A 25,476-nucleotide genomic window follows, 5' to 3' on the forward strand; every position below is an offset into this window, starting at 1 on the left:
TTGGGTGGTGGTAGGGTACTAATCAAATGAGCTGATTTGACATAGATAGTGTCAAGCTTCTCCAGTGATGTTGCAGCTGCACTCATCCAGTTAAGGGAAGAGTATTCCATCACACTGTTTGTACCTTATAGATAATGAGACAGGTTTTGAGGAAAGTTATTGCAGAATTCCAAGGTGAGATACTGCAGAATTCCAAGCCTCTGACCTGGTCTTGTAGCCAAATGTATTTATGTAGCTTAGTCCATGCAATGATAACCCCCAAGATGTTGGCCAGGATTAAACAATGGTAAGTAATTCCACTGAAATTCATGGGGAGATGATCAGAATTTTTTTTTCTTGGACATGGTCATTGCCTAGTACTGTATGACATAACTGCTGTACATCAGCCCATACTAAATGTTGTTTTAATATTCTTGAGTGTATATAGGGTATATTCTACAGCAGACTGTGTTCACACACAGTTGAAAAATTCAACAAAACTTTAAATGGGGTGAAGGTAATGGTAAATTTTAAAAATTCTCTGCTCGTTTCCTACATGCAAAACCCAATTTCCAACTCACCCCATCTACAAGGTCCAAATCTGCACGCAATTGACTTTGTATAGAATGAAGCTTTGGTAGTGGAAGCTTGTCTATATCTCCATAGTTTCTTAGAAGGGGAAAATTTGGAGATCGATATAAAGCATCAAAGTCCTCCTGTAGCTTTTTAAGCTGTTTATCCACTTCTTCCTTTTGTTGTAATACTACTTGCCGATCAGTATCCGCCACTTTTGCTCTCTCTTTGGCCTCTTGAGCTTCCTTCTGCCATGCATCACATGCCTGATCACAGAACATTGTAAATGTGCACAGGAAGAAACATTTAATTAATTCATTTCCAAACTGACACAGCAACAACTGAATCAATAAAAAAGCAGCCACTTACAATGCACTCCTAGTCTTGTCAAACGATCAATACATAGAAACACACAAAATAGGAGCAGTTGTAGGCCATTTGACCCAATGACCCTGTTCCACCATTCATTAGGATTATGGTTGATAGTGACAATACTCCGTTCCAGAAATCCCCATCCTTAGATCCCTTCAGCACCAAATAAAATATCCAACTCCTTCATCAAATCATACAATGATTGGCCTCAACTGTTTTCTGCGATGGTGAACACACAGGCTCATCACTCTCTGGTGAAGAAACTTCTCATCTCAGTCCAAATGGTTTACTCCCATACTCAGACTGACAGCATTGGCTGTGGATTCTGACCATCGGGAACATCCTTCCTGTATCTATCCTGCCCAATCCTGATAGAAATTTGTAGGTTTCTATGAAAACCTCACCCCCACCTCCCAGATTCTTCTGATTCAACTTCTCAAACATCAGTCTCCCATTCCAGAAATCAGGTTGGTAAACTTTTGCTGCATCTTGCTGGACAGCAAGGACATCTTTTGTCAGATAAGGAGACCTGATCTACACAATATTCCAGGTCTGGTCTGACCAAGGCCCTACATAATTGCAGCAAGACATCCCCTGCTCCTATTATTAAATCCTCTTGATATGAAGGCGAACATACCATTTAACTTTGTTAATTGCCCGCTGTACCTGCATGCTTATTTGCAACAACTAGTGTACAAGGACGCCCAGGTCTCATTGTACATCTCCCTATCAATTTATAGTCATTTGGATGATAATTCTTGCTACCAAAGGGGATAACCTAACATTTGTCCACATGATTCTGCAGCCGTCAAGTATTTGCTCACTCACTTGGCTTCTTCAAATTGCACTGGAGCATTTCTGCTTCCTGCTCGCAGCTCACCTGCCCACTCAGCTTTCTGCCATCTGCAAATTTGGCAATATTACATTCAGTTCCCTCATCCAAATCATTGACATACATTACGAATATCTGGGCTCCTTGCACTGCTCCCTTCAGTACCCCATTGGTTGCTGTCTGCCATTCAGAAAAAGACCTGTTTATTTCTCCTGTGTTTCGTATTGGCGAACCAGTTTTCTACCTATTTCAATACGAGACCTCCCATTCTATGTGGTTTAATTTTACATATTAAACTCTGACAGAGGGCTTTGTCAAAAACCTTTCTACAAGTTCAAATAAACCACATCTGTCATCAACTCCACAAGTCACATTGTTGAAAAATTCCATTAGATTTGTCAAACATGATTTCCTTTTGTAAACACATGCTGACTCTGTCCAATCCTGCCAATATTTTCCGTTAAATCTTTTTAACGGACTCAAACTTTTTCCCACTACTGATGTCAGACTGAATGGTCTATAATTCCCAGTTTTCTCTAAATCCTCTTTTAAATAAAATTAACTTGAGCTAACTTCCAATCTGTAGGAACCGTTCAGAGTTTACAGAGTCTTGGAAAATGACCATATACTCTGGGTTGGCGATTAACTGCCCATCAAGCCCAATTTCCCTTCTAATCGCCTTCAGTTTCTCCCTCTTACTAAAACCTGTGCTCCCCACATTCCTGATATTTTGTCTCCTCCCTTGTGAGCACAGAATCTAAGCATGCATTTAGCTGGTCAGCCGATTCTTCATTCCCTATTATGAAGTCCCTGTTTCGGACTGTAAAGCAGCGACATGATCTTTATCAAACTTTGTCTTCAAATACTAATGGAAACCTTTATACAGTCAGTTTTTATCTTCCCTACAAACTTAATCTTGTAATTTATTTTCTGTTTATTAATCAATCCCTTTGCTCTCCTTTGCTGAATTCTAAATTGCACCCACTTCTCAGATCTGTGTTTTTTCTGGCTACATCGTATGCCTCGTCCTTGGATCTGATGCTCTCTTTAATTTCCCTTGTTTGGCCACCTTTCCAGTTTTATTTTTGTGCAAGACAGGAAAGAACAATTCTTGCAGTTCACCCATGCATCCTTTGAATGTTTGCCATTGCTTTTCCACCATCATTCCTTTAAATAATGTTCCCCAATCCATCATAGCTAACATGCATCTCATACCACCACAGTTTGCTCAGTTTAGATTCAGGACCTTGGTCTCAACAATCAACTACCTCACTCTCCACCTTGACGAAGAATTCTATTATGGTCGCTCACCCTCAAGGGGCCTCGCACAACTCAATTACCAATTATTTCTTTCTCATTTCACAATACCCAGTCTGTGATGACCTGTTCACCAGTTGGCTCCTCAATGTATTGGTTTAGAAAACCATCCCATATACACTCCAGGAGTTCCTCTTCGATAGTATTATTAATTTGAATTGCTAAATCACCTATTATTACAGATTTTCCTTAAATGCACATCTCAAATTTCCTGTTCAATGCCATTCCCAACAATGCCCCTACAGTTTGAGGGGGCTCTATGCACAACTCCCACTAATGTTTTTTGCCCCTTGTTATTTCTCAGCTCTACCCACACAGATTCCACATTGTCATAGCGAATATCTTTCCTCACTACTGCATTAATTTTCTCTATAATCAGCAATGCAGCTCTACTGCCTTTTTTCTTTTCATCCGTCTTTCCTGAATACCCTGGATGTTCAGTTCCCATCCCTGGTGATATATGAGTCATGTCTCCATAATCCCAACTATATCATACCTGTTTCCCATCTATTTGTGCAATCAATTCATTCACTTTTTTGTGAATAATCTGCATATAAAAGGTACAGAGCCTTAAGGCCTGTCTTTTTGATTGTTCAATTCTCATTATTTTTCCACTGTGGCCTGATTGTTCTTGGCTCTTGATTTCTCTACCTATCTCTTTACCTATTCCCCTTTCTGTCTTTTGTTCTTGCCCTTGATTCCCCTTTTTTGGACTCCACACAATGACAACTACCCTCCCTGCCATTTTAGTTTAAAGCCTCCCCATTCACTCTTAAAAATACACCTCTAGAGCATCAATCCGGTCCTGCCTAGGTGTAACCCATCTTATTTGTGCTAGGCCCACCTCCCCCAGAATCAGTCCCAATTCCCTTCAGTAAAGTCTTTGACAAGGTCCCTCATGGCAGACTGGTCCAAAAAGTGAAGTCTCACGGTATCGGGGTGAGCTGGTAAGATGGATACAGAACTGGCTTAGTCATAGGAGACAGAAGGCAGTGGTAGAAGGATACTTTTCAGAATGGAGGGTTGTGAATAACGGTGGTCCATAGGAATTAGTGCGAAGACGCCTGCTGTTCGTGATCTACATAAATGATTTGGAGGAAAACATAGCTGGTTGAATTAATAAGTATGTGGACGATACAAAGATTGGTGGAGTTGTGGATATTGAGGAAGATTGTCAGAGGATACAACAGGATATCGATCAGTTGAAAGCACGGGCAGATAAATGGCAGATGGAGTTTAATCTGGACAAATGTGAGCTGATGTATTTTGAATGGTCAAAAACAGTTGGAAATTATACAGTGAAGGGCAGAACCCTTAGGAGTATTGATATGCCGAGGGATCTGGGTGTACAGATCTGCAGATCACTGAAGGTGGCAGCACAGGCAGATAAAGGTAGTAAAAAAGAAAGGCTTATGGCATGTTTGCCTTCACTGGAAGGGGCACTGAGCATAAGGGTAAACGAGTTATGCTGCAACTTTAGTGAGGGAAACGTCGATTTCGAAGCTACTTGGATGCTGCCTGAACTGCTGTGCTCTTCCAGCACCACTAATCCAGAACCCAACTTAGAACAGTTTAAGAGATATGAGAGAACTGAGGTTTTCACACAAAAAAGAGTGGTGAGTGCCTGGAACACATTGACAGAGGTGTTGGTGGAAGCAGACACAATGGCAGCATTCAAACAGCACCTGGACAAATACATGAATAGGAAAGGAATGGAGTGGTAAAAATCCTGAAAGTGAAGTTAGTTTTAGAATGAAAGGGCAAAGTGTGTCGGTGAAAGCTTGGAGGGCTGGAGGGCCTGTTCCTGTACTGCACTGTTCTTTGAATCTGAAACCATCCCCTTCACATCTCTTCAGTTAAGTATTCATTTGATAGATCCTGCTTTTTCTTCTGACTGGTACATGGCACCAATCCAAAGAACACTACCTTCAACACCCTATTTTTCAATGTGCATCCCAACTCCCTATATTCTGCTTTCAGGACCTCATCCCTTTTTTTAAAAACCTATGGCATTTGTAATAATATGTACCACAACAAATATCTATTCCACCTTCCCGCTCTGTAGCCATTCCAAGACCTCCTTGACCCTAGAACCAGGGAGCCAACATGCAATTCATGATAGAAATATTGCTGAATGCCAAGCAATTACATGGCAAGTACATGGTAGACATTTGGAAATGTTCAAAATCAGATAAAAATCAATTTCTTTGGTAACTGTCACATTAGTTGGAATGGACTTTTGCTTAGCCATGATCCTTTGCTTGCAATGATTTGTTACAGTGGATTCAGAGTAGGGTGTCATGTGCAGTAGGTGATATGTAATAGGACCAGCACACTTCCAAAAGTAATTGATCATCAGTAACCTAACTAAACTCGGAAAATGAAGAGGTCACTTGTCTATTATATCATCCTTACAAAGCAGTCAATTATAGGTGAAGCCACTTTTACACAAAAATCCCAAACTGACATTAACAGTGTCTGAACTTCAGTCTGCTTTCTTGATTTGGACAGATCGAAATTCTTTAAGCTCAGTGGATCCACAATTTATAGGTTTTTCAGTAACTATTCCTCATATTCACAGTGGGGCCATTATTACCTATAACCTTTTAATATTTCACATACATTTCTTTGACACTCACCTGCTTCACTTGCTGCCATGAATCTTCCCATTGTTTGATCTTTCGCTTAGCCTCCTCGAGTTCTCTTCGCACTCTGGCCAGCTCACTGTTGCTGGAGCCAGCAGTGGTTGTTGTGGCACTACTACTGAATACTGGAGATGGGCTCGGAGAGAAATTCCCACTAACAAAATGATCCCAGATACTGCCAGAAACACCATTCAAACCTAATTGATGCAAAACAGATGACAAGAAGTGTCTAATTAAGTATGGTGATCAAAATGGGCTTCTCATATCAGTTATTACTGCCCAACATACAAAATCCAGGTCCTAAAGCAAATATATGGCAGCAATTGTATAGAATTCCTGATTCCACTTTGCCTCAATTAGTTTATCTAAATTCTTTCCCTTATTTCTTCACTTTAAAGTTACTTTTCACGTCCTGTTCTTGATACATCTTTTCTGAAGTTATCTTCTCAATTTTTTCAGAACGTGTTTTGTCATTGATTTTGACTTCAGGAAAGAGGATGGATACGTCAGCTTAAATGCAGCATACTTTGCCAAGTCTGATTGCTCACAGCTTTGACAAGTTGAAACTGGATCATTTCTAAACGTTTTAGGTAATCTAAAAGAGTAGAAATTGCCACAACTGTTAAAAATTATAGCACAGTGGGCAAGATTATCAAGTAGAGCGCTTTAGGGAACATCTCTGGGACACCTGCACCAATCAAACACACCGCCCTGAGGCCCAACATTTCAACTCCCCCTCCGCCAAGGACATGGAGGTCCTGGGCCTCTTTCACTGCCGCTCTCTCACCACCAGACGCCTGAAGGAAGAACGCCTCATCTTCCGCCTCGGAACACTTCAACCCCAGGGCATCAATGTGGACTTCAACAGTTTCCTCATTTCCCCTTCCCCCCCCCCCACCTCACCCCAGTTCTAAACTTCCAGATCAGCATTGTCCCCATGACTTGTCCATCTTCTTTTCTACCTATCCACTCCACCCTCCCCCCTCACCTATCACCTTCATCCCCTCCCCATTCACCTATTGTACTCTATGCTACTTTCTCCCCACCCCCACCCTCCTCTCACTTATCTCTCCATCTTTCACCCTTCTGCCTGTATTCCTGATGAAGGGCTTTTGCCCGAAATGTCGATTTTACTGCTCCTCGGATGCTGCCTAAATTGCTGTGCTTTTCCAGCACCACTCTAATCCAAGATTATCAAGAAACAATCTATTGATTCAACAACCAATTTGCAATGCATTCACAATAACATGCTCAAATTTGTTTTTACATTATTTGTTCATGGGATGTGACCATCTTTTGGGAGGCAAAGCAGGTTTCATTACTCAACTCCAATTGCTTGGCAAAGTTCATGGTGAGAATGAGGACTGCAGATGCTGGAGATCAGAGCTGAAAATGTGTTGCTGGAAAAGCGCAGGTCAGACAGCATCCAAGGAGCAGGAGAATCGGCGTTTTGGGCATTAGCCCTTCTTCAGGAATGAGGAAGGTGTGCCAAGCAGGCTAAGATAAAAGGTAGGGAGGAGGGGCTTGGGGGAGGGGCGTTGGAAATGCGATAGGAGGAAGGAGGTTAAGATGAGGGTGATAGGCCGGAGAAGGGGTGGGGGTGGAGAGGTCGGGAAGAAGATTGCAGGTCAAGAAGGCGGTGCGGAGTCCGAGGGTTGGGACTGAGATAAGGTGGGAGGAGGGGAAATGAAGAAGCTGGAGAAATCTGCGTTCATCCCTTGTGGTTGGAGGGTTCCTAGGCGGAAGATGAGGTGCTCTTCCTCCAGGCATCGTGTTGCCACGGTCGACACCTGGAGGAAGAGCGCCTCATCTTCCGCCTAGGAACCCTCCAACCACAAGAGATGAACGCAGATTTCTCCAGCTTCCTCATTTCCCCTCTTCCCACCTTATCTCAGTCCCAACCCTCGGACTCAGCACCGCCTTCTTGACCTTCAATCTTCTTCCCGACCTCTCCGCCCCCACCGTCTCTCCAGCCTATCACCCTCACCTTAACCTCCTTCCACCTATTGCATTCCCAACGCCCCTCCCCCAAGTCCCTCCTCCCTTTGATCTTAGCCTGCTTGGTACACCTTCCTCATTCCTGAAGAAAGTTCATGGTGAGCCATCTTCTTCAACTGCTGGAGCAAAGTGCTATTAGGTAAGGCAGGTGCTGGATTTTGATGAACACAAATAAAGAATGGCAGGTCTTTCAATCCCTCACAGAAGATGCTGATTTTTGCTGATGTCTGGTCCCACTGGTGCTCAAATTCCAAGATTTCAATGGGACTTCTCGTGTTCACACAGTAATATACCGAAGAGTTCTTTCATTCACTATAATGATGATATATCTAAAGTTTAGCCAAAATATTCTGTACCAGTGCAAGTTCTGATTTTTTAAGACTATAAATTGCTTTAGCCACATTTATAATAGTACCAGGGATGTGGAACTTAAAGAGAAAAATCCGAAGAATTAGTTAAGGGTAATTTTCAATGACATATTCAAGATCACAAGGGCATTGATTAGGTAAATAAGCAGAAACTATTTTTGGTGGCAGAAGGATTGGTAACCAGAGGCACACACAGAACAACAAGGAGGTAACAGATTTGTAGACAGAGCAAAAAAATTGATTTGCAAGGATTAAAATATCAATGTGTAAAAGTTAGTACATGTAGCAGTCTCAAGACGTCTATGGTTTTCATGAACAATCTTCATTTAAAATTTTGAGCTCGTCATCTCAATAATTAGTTTGCTTGCACACTTCCAAAATAAAGAGCTTAAAAAGCATCTTCTGTTCCTGCCAGAGGTATAGCCAAGGCTTAGATTTTTGTTTTAAGCAAAGTTATTAATATAACAAAGTGAAGAGAGTTAGGGTTTTGTATTTTGAGAAAATTGAAAATTCAAAACATGCTCTCCAACAGATAAGGAATAAGTTATAGATGTATTTATTTCAGCTCTTTTAAAACATGCCGAGAGGTTATTAAATTTCAGCTCCAGGAATAAGTAGAGAGAGAGAGAGAGAATATAGATCTCTGTCCTCATGAGATATGACAATTGTCTTGTGAAATGCCCTGTTGGGTCTCTCCACAGTTTATTTCTCTTTAGCACACTATTTTTTTCTTGGTAGTTCTTGCAACACCATACTGTCAGAGTTAAGTAGCATTTGTAGTGTCAAGACGTAAAATACTAGAAATTTGGAATAAAAACAGAAAATCCTGGACGTATCAGGAAGTCAGGCAGCAACTGTGAAGGAAAATGAAAATGAAAACACTGACACCAGACCAAAATGGAATGCTGCCAACAGAAAAGGAGTAACTGCTGAGTCCAAGTAGCATGATTTAGTAATAGGAAGAACACTTATTATCTCAGAGAGAAGAATAGTATGACTGCTCTAATTCTCAAGTGCAAATCCTCTGCAATGTGGGAACTGCAGATTACTTCCCATGTTCTAGACAACCATATGTCAGCCATGATCTTACTAAATTGCACAGTACGCTTGAGGGGCAAAATGACCTACTCCCTCCTTGTATATGTATGTGCACCAAGGGACAGCAGCTACAGCACATGCATGAAGTTATGTTGCACAGATAGCAGCCTTACGGGTGCGGTCATTCCATAGCTTAACAATGCATGACAAGAGAGGGGAATTGGTAATCATCAGGCAGAAAAGGAGGGTGTGATTATCCGTAATACAATTTGGCTGCTGCGCATGCAAAGTCTTGGCCAGTAACGTCACCCCTCTATTTAAGAAAGGAAGCAGAGAAAAAGACTGGAAATTATAGACCAGTCAGCCTGATGCTAGTGGTGGGGAAATGCAAAAGTCAATTATAAAAAATTAATAGCTGAGGATTTGGAAAACAGGCAGGATCAGATAGAGTCAGCTTGGGTTTATGAAAGGGAAATCATAATTGACATATCTACTAGAATTCTTCAAGAATGTAACTAAAAGTTGGGGAAGAAACAGGGAGGAGGAGGAGGAGGAGTCAGTGGATACGACTTATTTGGGCTTTAGGAGAGTTTTTGACAAAGTCCCACGTAAGAGGTTAATATGCAAACTTAAAGCACATGGTACTGGGGGCAGTGCATGGAGATGGACAGAAAACAAGGTGGCAGACAGGAAACAAAGAATAGGAATAATCAGGTCTTTTTGTGAATGGCAGGCTGTGATTTCTGGAGTACCGCAGGGATCAGTGCCAGGAGTACAGATATTCACAATATATGTGGGACCTATTTTGAGTCTATTTGGCTAAAGCTAAGGAACCATATAAGTTATTATGTTGTCTGGTGCAGTCAAGAGGCCACCAGCTAGTGGAAAAGACAGAAACAAAAGTAAAAGGAATTTACAAAGAGGTACAAGAATTATTCAATAATTACAATGGAGGACATAAATTATCTGCGCGTAGATTGGGGTAATAGTAGTGTAAAAGGACAGCGAAGTGCTCAGGACAATCTTCTATAGCAGAACGTTTCCAGTCTAATGATAGTGGTCTAGCAATAAGTCATCTCTTGGGAATGAGGCAGGCTGAATGAAGAACAGCAAGGAGAATAGTTAGGGGACAGTGATTATTGTTTAATAAGGTTTAGGTTGGCTATAAAAAGAAATAATCGAGTGTAATTAATAGGAAAGCCAATTTCAGTTTGCATGAAGCTGACAGATAAGTTAGAATCAAAGGTTTGTAAATAAAACTGTAAATGAACAATGGATATATGGTTCTGGCATTTCTCCTTAGAGGAGAAAAGACAGGGCAAACAAATCAAGAATTCCACTGGTGTCAGAAGAGTTAGTGATTCAAGTGAAGAAAAAGGTATAGACAGGATTGATGTCAAGCAGATGAGACAACCAAGAACCAGGGTGAATATAGAAAGTTTAGAGGGGAATTAGAAAAGCACATCTGGTAAGAGACTGGCAAGTTAATATAAAAAGGGAATCCAAAAGTATTGTTTAAGCACATCAATAGTAAAAGTGTGCAGTAAAATCAGTGGTGGGAATCATTAGAGATCAAGGAGGAGATATACACATTGAGTTAGGAGCATGACTCAGATATTAAATGAATACGTTGCATCTGCTTTGGCCAAGAAAAGTATTGAGCAGGTCAGGACAAAAAAAAGATGATTGTTCAGGTACCTGAATACTTAAAAATAGATAAGGAGGCATCATTGGATAGGGTGTCTGTACTTAGAAGTTGGTAAGGTGCAAGGACTGGAGGAGATACACTCCAGGATATGGAGACAAGTGAAAATGGAAATTGTAGAAGCACTGGCCATTATTTTCCAATCTTCCTTAGACTTAGGGTAGTGCCAGAATCCCAGAGAATTGTGAATTTATCCCCTGATGTAAAGATGATGCCACCTCACAAAGCCTAGTCATTTTAACCTCTATGGTGGGGAAGCTTCTGGAAACAATAATTTAGTACAAAATGAATAGCTGCTTGGACCAGTGTGGGTTAATTATGGAAAGCCAGCATCTTATTTATTTTGGGCAAATTGTACTCAACTAACTAATTGTAGGTCATTAATGAGAGTGCAGAGGGAGTTAATGAGTGCATTGGGTGATGATATGTGGACATGGCCTTCCAAAGCACATCCGTTAAACAGCCATAATTCTGAACAATGTTAGAACTCATGAAATAAAAGGGACAGTAGCAACATGTAGTTAATTTCGTATACATGATAGGGAACTTCTTGTGGATATTTTTTGAATTGGAAAAGGTTTGCAATAGCGTTCTCCATGCTCAGTACTAGGTCCCCAAGAATGAGCTGTATTATAGCCAAATTTGTTTATGACACGATGACAGGTTGGAAAGCAAGTTATGAACAGGAAAGAGTCTGCAAAGGGATATACACAGGTTAAATGTGTTGGAAAAGATATGGCGGATGTGAGAGTAATATGGCCTGGGAACTTAACCACTTTGGTAAAAATAATACAAAAGTGGAATAGGATTTGAGAGAGAATACTGCAGTACAAAGATAAATAGATATCCGGACACAAGAATGCAACATTAGCATGCAAATCTAATAAGCATTTATTGAAAGGGGAGGTGTATAAAATCAGAAGTCTTGTGTCAAGTGTACAAGCTATTGCTGAGGCCACACCTTGAATATGGTGTATAGTTTTGATCTCCTTAAGGAAAGACGTAATAAAATTGAAAGTAGTTTAGAGAAAACGCATCAGGGGTTGCAATAAGCGTTTGAGTAGGTTGAAAATATCTTTATGGAATTGAGAAGAATGAAAGGCGATCTTACTGAAACAGAAGTTTCTGAGGGTGCTTGATAGGTTGCTTCTTGTGGGGTAGTCCAAAATATAGGAGTATAAGAATAAGGAACCCTCATTTAAACTAGAGATGAGGAAGAATTTCTTCTTCTGAAGGCTGTTAATCTTTGTAATTCTCTTCCCTAATGAGCAACAGTTTTGAATACATTCAAAGTTGAATTAGTTAGCTTTCGACTGACAAATCAGTCAAGGGTTATGTGGACAGGCAGGAAAATGGAGTTAAGATCACAAATCAGATCAGCTTTGATTTCATTGAATGGCAAAGCAAGCTGAAAGGGTCAAATGGCTTATCCCTGCCCCTACGTGTATATTAGATTAGATTAGATTAGATTAGATTAGATTACTTACAGTGTGGAAACAGGCCCTTCGGCCCAACAAGTCCACACCGCCCCGCCGAAGCGTAACCCACCCATACCCCTACATCTACATTTACCCCTTACCTAACACTATGGGCAATTTTAGCATGGCCAATTCACCTGGCCTGCACATCTTTGGAGTGTGGGAGGAAACCGGAGCACCCGGAGGAAACCCACGCAGACACGGGGAGAACGTGCAAACTCCACACAGTCAGTCGCCTGAGGCGGGAATTGAACCCGGGTCTCAGGCGCTGTGAGGCAGCAGTGCTAACCACTGTGCCACCGTGCCGCCCACCTTATGCCTTCTATTCTTATGCCTTCTACTCTTCTAGATATATAATGAGAAACACCAGTGAAAACCTTTCATATATTTAAAATGATACACAAGTCAGAAAGTCTTTTCTACAGTTCTCAGGAAAATTCATTATCTCAATTAATTTGTGCTGCCACGACAAGCAGTCAACCTTGTGTCTCCATTAACCCCATGTGCCGCCATGATGTTTAAGGCATTCTTTCCAGGCACAAGCCCAATTTGCAAGGACAATGTTGATTTGAGGTTAGTTCCTGCTGTTTCATCATTATAAACTATTCAGTATGTCACAAGGACTATTTAAAAGTCCTTGAAAGACAAATTATAGAAATATTACTTCAAAATGTCCTCAGTTCAACTGCAGATTTTCTAAAAAATTATATTAAAAGCTACTTAAATCAAAATGTGCAACATATCTGGGAAAGTTTTCCAAGACTTACCTAAGGAACTATGAGAGGAGGCTGATGTACCCAGAAGAGCATGCTCAGACTTTGATGACTGCTGGGACTGTTGTTGTGGAGCCATGCTCGTTGAAAGAAAAGACTGAGAAAGGGAACCAAGTGGAGAAGCAGATAAGGAAGAAGAAGAATGCAAGGATGAAGAGCGAGCAAGTGATCCTGGAATATTTACAGGTGCTGAACTGCCCAATAACCTCTGACCTGTGAAAATAAAAATAAATTACTTTAAAAAAATACATTCTTACACGAGAAGGCATGATGCATTCCAAAGGTTTATCTTCCTTTAATTTTGGGGCACTAACAGTTGAAGACTTCAAATTTGTATCACTGCTTCCTCCATCCTATACTGTTTTGCTGTTCTCAATCTAACCTATAAATGAGAGAACAGGGCAGGATTTCCTTGTGGAAACAAATCTGTAGCCAAGACAGCTACGAGGAGGATGTATACCAATGGGATTCAGAAAAAGGAAAAGACTGCTGAAAGGATACACTAAGTGTGTCAGAGAAAAAGCAATTTTGACTTCATAACTTGCTGAAGGATTTATAGTTTTGGGATCCATACCAGACTTGTCACCATATACTCTCAGCCAACATGCTACTGCAGTAATGACAGGCTGCTCCACTGACACGGAGGGACACATTGTTTGGATATTGTGCACGGATTTACTTTTGGACTTCCCCATGAAATATAGTGATTACATTTCCAAAGTAAGTCCTGGGGAACACTTGAGAATGTCCTAAACATGTGAATTTTCTTGGATTGATAGAGCACCTTTCTTAAAAGCTCTTTGGAATTTAAATTTTATTTAAAGCTTGTTATTTTAAGGGTAGGCAATGGCCTAGTGATATTACTGTTAGATTTGTAAACTAGAAACTCAGCTAATATTATGGCTGGGGGGGGGGGGGGGGGGGGGGGAATCAAATCCCACCACGTGGTGAAGATGCTGGAATTTGAATTCAATAAAAAAAAATCTGGAATTAGAATCTATTGATTACTATAAAACTATTGTCGACTGTCAGAAAAAACCCATCTGGTTTACTAATGTCATCCAAGGAAGCAAGTTTGCTAACCTCACCGGGTCTGGCCTATATGTGCCTCCAGACCCACAGCAATGTGGTTGATTCTCAATGGCTGAACAATTCACTCATTTGTATCGATTATTATAAGTCTTAAAGAAACGAAACTGGACAAATCACCTGGAATTGACCTAGGCACCGAAAAACAACCCTATCAACCTTGCAAAATGCATACTAACATCGGAGGGGCTAGTGCCAAAACTGGGATAGCTGTCCCAGACTAGTTGAGCAACAGTCTGACAGTCATACACACAGAATCATTCAATGCCCCAGACTGAATCATCACCATCCACTGACAGAAATGGCAGCACAGTGGCCTACAGTCAGAAAGGAGTTGTCCTGGGAATTAATATCGACTCTAGACCACAAGACCACCCATGGCTTCAGGTTAAACACAAACAAGGGAACCTTCTACTGATTACCATGTATCGTCCTCCCTTGGTTGATGAATTGATGCTCAATGTTTAACAACATGTGGAGGGAGCACTGGGGATGGCAATGGCACCAAATACACTCTGGGTGGGGGATTTCAATGTCCATTACCAAGAGTGGCTTAGCAGCTGCAAGACTGATCAAGCTGGTTAGATCCTAAATGACAAAGCTGCTAAAGTGAGTCTGCAACAGGTGTTAAGGGACCCAATTAGAGGGAGAAACATACTTGACTTCATCATTACCAATTTGCTTGCTGCAGATGTATCTTCCATAACAGTATTGGTAAAAGTGACCAACACACAGTCCTTGTGGAGACAAAGTCCTAGCTTCATATTGAGAATAACCTCGATCATGTTGCGTGGCATTATCACTGTGCTAAATGGGACAAACTTTGAACAAATGCAGCAACTCAACACTGAGCACAAGACACTGTGGGACATGAACAGTATGATACTTCAGCATAGTCTGCATCCACATGGCCTAGAATATCCCCTCAACTATTACCACCCAACCAAGAGATCAACCCTGGTTCAAATGGAGAGTGCAGGAGGGCATGCCCGAAAAATGAGGTGTCAGCCTGGTGAAACCAAACAGACTACTTGCATGATAAACACCATAACTGCAAATGATGCACAGAGCTAAGCAATCCCACAATCAACAGATCGGATCGAAGCTCTGCATTCCTGTCGAGAATGGTGGTGGACAATTAAACAACTCACTGGAGGCAGTGGCGACTCCACAATTATCCTCATCCATAATGATGGAAGAGCCCAGCATATCAGTGCAAAGGATAAGGCTGAAGCATTCGCAGCAATCCTCAGATAGAAGTGCTGAATGGATGATCCATTTCAATCTCCTCCAGTGGTCTTCAGCATTACAGATGCCAGACATCAGTCAATTTGATTCACTCCACATAATATTAAGAAATGGTTACAGGCTCTGGGTACTGCAAAGACTATGGGCCCTGACAACATTCTGGCAACAGTACTAAAGACTTGTGCTCCAGAACTTGCTACTGCTCAAGCAAAGCTGTTCTAATATACTTACAACACTGCATCTACCAAACAATGTGGAAAATTGCCCAGGTATATCCTGTACATGAAAAACAGCACAAATCGAACCTGGCCAATTACTATCCCTTCAGTTTACTCTTGATCATCAGTAGTGTTGGAAAGGGTCATCAATAGTACTATCAAGCAGCTCCTGCTCAGTGACACCCAGTTTGAGTTCTGCCAGGGCCATTCAGCTCCTGATCTCATTACAGCCTTGGTTCAAACACAGACAAAACAGCTGAATTCCAGAGGGGAGGTGGGAGTGACAGCCCTTGACATCAAGACTACAATCAGTAGAGGGTAGCATCAAGGAGTCCCGGCAAAACCAGAATCAGGGTAAACTCTCTGCTAGTTAGAGTCAAACCTGACACACCTGAAGATGGTCGTGGCTGTTCATCTCAATTCCAGGACATCTCTGAAATAGTTCTTCAGGACAGTCTTCTAAGCCCAACCATCAATGCTGCTTCATCAGTGACCTCTCCTCCATAAGGTCAGAAGTGGGGATGCTCGCCAATATTACATGTTTTAGCACCATTCTCAACTCCTCAGATGCTGAAGCAGTCCATGTTCAAATGCAAAAAGATCTGGACAGTATCCAGACTTAGGCTAACAAGTGGCAAGTAACATTCATGCCATGTAAATGCCAGGCTATGACCATCATCAATAAGAGACAATCTAAACACTGCTCCCTAACATTCAATGGTGTGACCATCACTCAATTCCCCCACCAGCATCATGTTGGGGGTTCCCATTGATTAGAAAGTGAACACATAAATGGAGTGGTTGTAAGGGCAGATCAGAGACTTGGAATACTGCAGCAAATAACTCACCTCCTGGCCCCACAAAGCCTGTCCACCATTGGCAAGGCATAAGTTAGGAGCGTGATGGAATACTCCCAACTTGCCTGGATACGTGCAGCTCCAACACTCAAGAAGCTTGATACCATCCAGAACAAAGCAGCCACCTGGGTTGTCATGACATCCACAAGCAACTACTCACAGTAGCAGCAATGTTTACTATCTAGAAGATGCACTGCAGAAATTCAAAGATTCTCAGACTGCATCTTCTAAACCTACAACAAATTTCATTTGGAAGGACAAGGGCTGCAGATACATGGGAACACCCATGCTGGACAGCCAGCAAAGCACACATCACACAAAAAATGAATTTAGAAATAAATGCTGTTTAGTGCCTGAAAAATGCAAAATTTATTGGTTTTATATTGCACCTTTCTTAAAAGCTTTTTACTTGGGATTTAATCTTTTATTTCAATTCTGTTATTTTAGATAGCCATCCTGTGGAACGTGATTACTGATGGGGTCTGGGACAAGGTTTTGGAGCTTGAGCTCCAATCCGCAATGGCAGCTGAAATGTGGAGAACCTCAGGGAAATGGTAGACTGGATGTATGCGCATCTGACTTTTCTTCCCTAGAGGTATAAGACTGAGAGGAGCGAACCACCTTCACACAGGCAGCCTCAATGTCTGCCTTAAATGTTTCAGATTTTGTTTCCCTTGGTTTCTGTTCAAAGGCAGGGCAATGAAGACATTTCACACAGGCAGCCTCTTTGTCTAGAGTGCGCGCAATAATTTTATCCGGCTTCAAAGCTAGGCTACTTCAAAACTTAAGATCATCAATGTAGTTTTAGATTCGCAGTCATATGGGGCTCTGCCTAAAAATGAGCCTATTTAAACTGACTACTACAAATCATTGGAGATGCTTCGTGTTTTCAGCATCTCTTACTCAGCCTTAAAATATAGTAACCTGTTTCCCAGAGACTTAACGTTATTATTTGATTTAGATATTATTTTGCCAGTTTAAAGGAATGCAGAATTATCTTTCATTTGACGCAGTGTACAAAACAACATTCTCATGAAAAACAGAGCTTTATAAAATCACGAGGGGCATGTATAGGGTAAATAGACAATGTCTTTTCTCTGGGGGGTGGGAGTCTAGAACATGAGGGCATAGGTTGAGGGTGAGGGAGGGGAAGATTTAAAAGGGACCTATGAGGCAGTTTTTTCACACAGAGGGTGGTGCGTGTATGGAATGAGTTGCCAGAGGAAGTGGTGGAGGCTGGTACAATTACAACATTTAAAAGGCACCTGGATGGGCACATGAATAGGAAGGGTTTAGAGGGATATGGGCCAAATGCTGGAAGTTGGGACTAGATAAGGTTAGGATATCTGGTCAGCATAGACCAGTTGGACCAGTTGTTTCCATGTTGTGCATCTTTACGACAGCTTAAATATCAAAACAGATTTTCACATGCTTAATGTCTGTGGGAACATTAATAATCAATACTGAAGGCGACCAACCTTTTTGCTTTGCTTTATTTTGCTCCTGCCACCACTTAGCCAACAAAGAAGGGCTATTCCACTGCCATACCCACCAGCTCACCAAATTTTCACTCTGGGCACACAACAAATCCGAGGCAAAATAGGGTAGCAACAAGAAAAAGCTGGTAACCACTGTTGAAGTCTCCCAGAATTTACCAAATAGATGAAGGATGTGGTACCAGGATTAATCTCTATCTCTTTAGTGAAGACGACAGGTAAATAGTCAGAGATCCTGCTGTTTATTAACTAGTAGGCCTGCTCTAAGAACTGGATATGTGACGAGATAAAAGGCGCGTAAGATATAATCTCCTGTACAGTCAGTCAAATAACTAGCTGTGATACACAGTGCATTCACAGATGAATTTAGGCAATTAGTTAGTCTATTGGTGGTATTGGTTTCCACACTGAATGAGAGCAATTAGCACCACTGATCAGATGGGTGTCAGGGATCGCTTCGTGGAATCACCAATTTTTGGGATCAATATTCAGTGGTACTGAACGTTACTTTCGTGGCTACAATGAAGAACAGGTCAGTTAAAAAATGCTAAACTATTTACATGTATAACAGGAAGATGAGGTTACTGCAGTGGTAGAAGTACTGTACAGTCCAAGGTTACTGTCACAACTATTCCTCCATTTTCCTAATCTTTCTCCATGGTCATGTGCACGGAAACTTCAAATATGCTCCACTTTCTTCCGATGATGACTGAAAGAGCACTTAGTTGGGAGAAGAAACTGATACACTCCTTTCCTAGATTTCCACACTTCAATAAGTTTGAAATTGTTCAATCTGTGCTCCATTAAACCATTCCTGCTCAGCATATTCCAACTGCAGTCCAGTAATAGGTAATCAATATTAAGAAATTTATGCAACAATTTTTTTTTATTGGAAGAAATTTTCACTGGTCTAATTAATTCAGGAACTCATGGCATTCAGCTTGGTGCATCACATTCCCCTTTGAAAAGCCCCTGCAAAGCCCTGACCCAAAATGATTTTTGCTGTCCCTTTATTTGGAAGATTATGGTAGCTGAATTTTAATTAGCCTAATCAACTCAGGAGGTCAGGATGGTCATTTTGGTACATCACAGTTCACATCAGAAAGTCCAGTCAGGCTCCACAAAAACATGCTTCATTCTCACATATGCACCCTCATCCATTTACAGTGGAAGTAATAGACCAGTTTCACTTGTCAAACCCAAGTTTGACGTGAAACAAAAATAAAACACATAGGCAGTGTATTAGTAATCTATTTAGCTCTGAAATTAGGTTTTTTTGGCTCATTTGCTGAATTCAGCTATGTTCTTGATTACCTTTTAATCCTATGTCACCAGTATCTTGATCCTCTAATTCCTTATCAAGAGATGCAACATTCACGTCACTAAAATGAAGATCTAAAGCAGAACCTGGAATAGAAAAAGGAAACTGCATTATTCAGTCAAAGCAAATTCACATCAACGGGTTGAACATATTCTGTGTTTCTATCATGGGCAATTCATGTGTTGAGCTATCAACCTTAGTCATACCATTATCAGAAATGACAAGCAATTATTGACATTAGTAAAAGACTTAGTCTCAGAAGCTATTTACACAGCCTCATTGCGATAACAATGTGAGATAGAAAAAGTTCAGCAAATGTAGATCTTTCAGTTCTGAAAAGTCACGAATCTTGAAATGTTAACTCTATTTTCTTTTTCAGACACTGCTAGACTTGTTGAATTTCTCCAGCAACTTGTTTTTGTTTTAGATTTTTCAGTACTAGATGTAAACTCAAAAAAAACTGTTCACCTCTTTTAGTATACGAATGACTAAAAGTTGTGAAAAGCAGGTAATGTATAACACATTTTAGCAGCGCAACAATTACTACATTGTACTGCAAATCATTACAAAGTTTCTTGTACATATGAAGGCTGTGATTGAAAAAACTGTCACAGAATTTTATGGAACTTTGTACTTCTGACACGAAAAGTGTCAACTGCTTTCAATAAACTTAAAATCACTACTTTTCTTCAGAGCCACCAATACTGAATTACGCAGGGAAACCTAATACATTTCCTTTAGAAAGAAGAATCTCCAAAAAATAAAACCTGAAGCTCCCCTGATTCTTCAATTTTGGTAAATAGTATTGAACTATTGGATGTAGGTTTGCTTGCTGAGCTGCAAGGTTCATTTTCAGATGTTTCGTCACCATACTAGGTAACATCTTCAGTGAGCCTCTGGATGATGCACTGCTAGTGTTTCCTGCTTTCTATTTATATGTTTAGGTTTCCTTGGATTTGTGATGTCATTTCCTGTTCTTTTTCTCAGGGAGTGGTAAATGAAGTCTAACTCTATGTGTTTGTTGGTAGAGTTATGGTTAGAATGCCATGCTTCTAGGAATTCTCGTGCGTGTCTCTGTTTGGCTGGCCCTAGGATGGATGTGTTGTCCCAGTTGAAGTGGCGTCGTTCTTCATCTGTAAGTAAGGATACTAGTGAGAGACAGGGTCATGTCATTTTGAGGCTAGTTGATGTTCATGTATCCTGGTGGCTAGTTTTCTGCCTGTTTGTCCAATGTAGTGTTTGTTAGAGTTTTTGCATGGTATTTTGTAAATGACATTAGTTTTGCTTGTTGTCTGTATAGGGTCTTTCATGTTCATTAGTTGCTGTTTTAGTTGCTCAGTAGCGTCCTTACATACAGATAAGGAAGGAAACCACTTCAACTGGGACAACACATCCATCCTAGGACAAGCCAAACAGAGACATGCACGAGAATTCCTAGAAGCATGGCATTCCAACCAGAACTCTACCAACAAACACATCGAGTTGGTCCCCATTTACAACCCCCTGAGAAAAAGAACAGGAAATGACATCACCATAGGAAATGAAATCACCAACCCAAGGAAACCCAAACCTAAACAGAAAACAGAAAACACCAGCAGTGCTTCATCCACAGGCTCACGAAAGATGTTACCTAGTATGGTGATGAAATGTCTGAAAATGAACCTTCCAACTCAGCGGGGAAACCTACATCCAGAACCTCAATCTGTGTTACAAATCTTCTCAAAACTTGCTAGTACTGAACTATGCCAACCACAATCTCATTCATTGTGCTGACCTACCCAATTTCAATTGGAGCAGCAGACGGGTTAACACAATTGGGCTTTTAATGAGATTCAGCTCATCACAAGCCAGTGCACAAATAGATGGTGTGAGCAGATGGAATTGTGCCGAGTTATATTAAACAGGTAATGGACATATATCAGTTGGAATGAGTTATGAAGAATGATAACTTACAGAAGGGAATGGAGGGAAGAGGGAGGAGAATAGTAATTGAAGGTAGCAGTCACGCGCAATACAAGAATCAACACAAAATAAATACAACTCTTCATCCATGCCAAACTTCACGAACCTGTCTCTTATTAGCAAGTTGTCCACTCTGCCGTTATTATGAAGGGTGAGATTCCTTGCTGCAGTACAGTTCCACAGGTCCTGTTAACAACCAAGGATCTCACCCGTAACCACAAGTTAGTGATGACAATTTTGATCTTCAGTTGACATCCATTTTCCTGCAATACCCATGGAAGGCCAGGTCACGTACAGTGAGACAGGAAACCCAGCTGCTTACCTCTTCCTAACTCAAATGCTGAGGCCAACTATAAAGAACCCTTCTGACTGAGATAACAGACTCTATATTGGACAAGGAACAGAACCAGCATCTTCACAATTCAAACAAAATAAAACTATTCCTAACTGAATCCACTTGGCAAAGAAAAGGTGTTCCAAAGAAAAACAAGTGGTTAGCACTGCTGCCTCACAGCGCCAGAGATCCGGGTTCATTTCCCGCCTCAGGCGACTGACTGTGTGGAGTTTGCACATTCTCCCCGTGTCTGCGTGGGTTTCCTCCGGGTGCTCCGGTTTCCTCCCACAGTCCAAAGATGTGCAGGGCAGGTGAATTGGCCATGCTAAATTGCCTGTAGTGTTAGGTAAGGGGTAGATCTAGATGTAGATGTAGGGGTATGGATGGGTTACGCTTCGGCGGGTCGGTGTAGACTTGTTGGGCCGAAGGGCCTGTTTCCACACTGTAAGTAATCTAATCTAAGTGTAAACTTTTTATTTTGAATGTATAGGTTGAAATGAAATGTTAACTGCCAAAGTAAGATGCTTTCATAGCTACCAACACAAGTTAGGTTACAACCACCAACAATATTAAACAATTTATCAGTTTCTTCCACATGGATAATAAAGGTTAAAAGTTCACTGCTATAACAGTCATCAAAGAACACAGCTTGCACCAGGTATTTTAGAAACAGAGAATATGCCAACCCAATTAGTACAGTGTAAGTTCACGAGCGATGCAAAGGACTCAGTTATTCTCATCTGTTCTTTTCTTAACTAGTAAAGCACAAGACCAAGAACATAACCTGAAATGTTACATAAAGAGTTGAATGAATATTATTTCTTAAAGTTACATTGGATGGGTACGCCAAGGTGCAATAATTGGTTACAAAAATAAAATGCCTTCACTAAGTATTACTAGCGATCTTGGGGCTGCTGCGAGTCGAATTTTATTCGCATCATTGCCACCTGAAGGCGGAAGGGGATGATGCTTGAACACTGTCAGTGTCTTGTACCTTATCTATGTGGCTATTATTTGTGCTCAAGCCTCCGTACTGAATATTGATGACTACTAAAATGCTGAGAATGTAAATTCTCTAATATTCATACATACACTTCCAGTATAGTAAGTTGTTGTGACTTGGACTGAGCCTTCCCCATCCCCAACCTACAATGGCTCAGTGGTTAGTACTGCAGCCTCACAACGCCAGACCTGGATTTGATTCCAGCCTTGGGTAACTGTTTGTGGAGTTTGTACATTCTCCCAGTGTCTGTGTCGGTTTCCTCCCAAAATCCAAAGATGTGCAGGTCAGGTAGATTGTCTATTCTAAATTGCCCATAGTGTTAGGTGCTTTAGTCAGAGGGATATGGGTCTGGGTGGGTTACTCTTCAGGAGGGTCGGTGTGCACCTGTTGGGCCCAATGGCCTGTTTCCACACTGTAGAGAATCTAAAAAAAGAAGTTCTATTGTAACAGCTCAGAGATTCGGCTGACTCAACAGATATGAACTTTACCACCAAGCCATCAAGCATAGCGAAACATAGTTGCAGGATTTAATTCAAAAGTGTGTATATCCCAACCACTTAATAACAAACCATGCAGTTTTTTTTTCAGTCAACACATCTGTGCACAAACTAAGCTGACACTTCTTTGTACTTGAAGGTTGCATTGACCACAAGCAGGCTTAAATACAAAACCAATTTAAATACACACAGTACAGAAAATATCACGTTCCTTCTCAAACACCACCAGAACTTTGACCTGTTCAAGCTCTGGTTTTATCACCTACCAATAAATTCAAACCATTAAGTTATCTTCCTTATTATGAGTTTTCATTATCATCCAAACCATTAAAATATACACTACAATGCTGTAGTAATAATGAAATGTTGCTGTTAAAAACTTAGCAGAAAGACAATACAAAAATTTGTGAATTCTCACAGTAATTGTGTCCTCAGCTTGGCGGAATAAACTGTGCAGTTCAAGACTCGTGTTGGCCTTCTGACTGCTGAGTCACTCTGCACCAGCCTCTATTCCACACCCATTTCTTGTTCAACACCCCCTCCCTCTATACAAACTGACTAATCACAGCAATTTACATCACGTGTTCACAGCAGCCTAACACAGCAGCCAGAGCAATCTGACACCTCAATGGAAAAACTGGCTGTATTTAACACTATAAATGCCAAGCCAGCTCAGTACTACAGTATCACAATGGTTCCATACATGCCCAAATAGTGAGATCAGCAAGTCTGCTCGATATTGCAGCACCAGCACAAAACAGAACACACTCAGATTACATAATCAAGCCAGCTCAACACTGCAGTATCACTAATATGAAGTGCATACCCTAATATATTATTAAAAGCAAGAATTTAATACACCTGCTTACTGTGGAATGGATGCTTAAAAATATTTTATAAGTTTAGCCTTTTAGGGAAGAGAATTTCAAAGGTACACAATTCTAAATAAATTACTGCTCGTCTTAATAAGAACCAAAAGAACTGCAGATGCTGTAAATCAGAAACAAAAACAGAGGTTGCAGGAAAAGCTCAGCAGATCTGACAGCATCTGCAAAGAGAAATCAAAGTTAACGTTTTGGGTCCAGTGACCCTTCTGCACAGCTATCTGATGAAGGAGCAGTGCTCCAAAAGCTACAGTTTCCAAATAAACCTGTTGGACTATAACCTGATTTAGGGTGTAGGTTTGCTCGTTGAGCTGTAGGTTTGACATCCAGACGTTTCACTACCTGGCTAGGTAACATCATCAGTGGCGACCTCCAAGTGAAGCGAAGCTGTTGTCTCCTGCTTTCTATTTAAGATATAAATAGAAAGCAGGAGACAACAGCTTCGCTTCACTTGGAGGTCGCCACTGATGATGTTACCTAGCCAGGTAGTGAAACGTCTGGATGTTAAACCTACAGCTCAACGAGCAAACCTACACCCTAAACCTCAACCTGAGCTGCAAACCTTCACAAACCTTGCACTATAACCTGATGATGTGTGATTTTTAATTTTGTCCACCCCACACCGGCTCCTCCACATCATGACTAGTCCAAAGCAGTCTTGACCATCCTCCAGCTTTTTTTATCCTCTTTAAGCCTCAACAGAATTCTGCCATTTATGTCCTGAATTTCACTAAGAATTGTTCATCCATTTCACCTTGTGTCCATAGATCTACAATGGCTTTCAGTTTGGCAAAATCTCAGTTTTTAATTTCTCACTACTGTTGGTAAATCCCTCCCTGGTCTCGCCTCCTCGCTATCGGTGTGATGTCCGAGAGCATTCCACAACAGCAATCTTTCAACTTCAGAGCACCCCTGACTTGTACTCTTCTATCAAAGTTAGTCGTGTTTTCAGCAACCAAGGCTAAACACTGCCTCCTCTTCTTTCTATGATGTTCATTCAACTCTCTCTTTGACCAAGCTTTTGATTATTTTCCCTAATAAATCTTTACACAGTTATAACACTCCAATGAAAAGCCTTGGGTGTGTTATTATGTTAAAAGGTGCAACGTAGGTATACAGAACAGCACAGGAAGAAGCCCTTCAGCCTATCTTGTCTGTGCTGACCATGATGCTATGCCAAACTAATCTGATCTGTCTGCACATGATCCACATCCCACTACTCTGTACCTGTTAACGTATCCAGATGTCACTTAAATGTTGCTATCGTATCTGCTCATACCACTTGCTTTGGCAGCACCTCCAGGCACCTACTACTCTCTGCACAAAAAAAACTTTCCTCGTACAGCTCCTTTGATCTATCCCCTCTCACTTTAAATCTTTGCCCCCACCTTGAATTTGACATTTCCATTCTAATTCCCACCATCCTCCCCATCCACGCCCCTCAATTTTATACACTCCTTTCAGATGGCCCCTCAGGGGAGAAATGTTG

The 25,476-nt window shown here is 41.1% G+C and overlaps 1 protein-coding gene across 4 annotated transcripts in view; it reads right to left on the reverse strand.

Annotated features, from left to right (window-relative positions):
- Window positions 1-25,476, reverse strand: part of unkl (unk like zinc finger) — a 122,843-nt gene that overhangs the window by 4,647 nt on the left and 92,720 nt on the right. For 3 of the 4 annotated variants that reach the window (XM_072559548.1, XM_072559547.1, XM_072559546.1), the window contains 4 exons: window positions 19,301-19,393; window positions 13,073-13,291; window positions 5,713-5,915; window positions 561-818 (listed from right to left, as the gene is read on the reverse strand). In XM_072559548.1, the coding sequence (XP_072415649.1) occupies window positions 561-818; window positions 5,713-5,915; window positions 13,073-13,291; window positions 19,301-19,393 (773 nt within the window). Of the gene's footprint in view, window positions 1-560; window positions 819-5,712; window positions 5,916-13,072; window positions 13,292-19,300; window positions 19,394-23,521; window positions 23,615-25,476 lie in introns of those variants that run through there. The other variant, XM_072559549.1, reaches the window with a different exon arrangement.

The sequence above is a fragment of the Chiloscyllium punctatum genome, chromosome 40 (assembly GCF_047496795.1).
Source record: "Chiloscyllium punctatum isolate Juve2018m chromosome 40, sChiPun1.3, whole genome shotgun sequence".
Taxonomy (NCBI): Eukaryota; Metazoa; Chordata; class Chondrichthyes; order Orectolobiformes; family Hemiscylliidae; genus Chiloscyllium; species Chiloscyllium punctatum.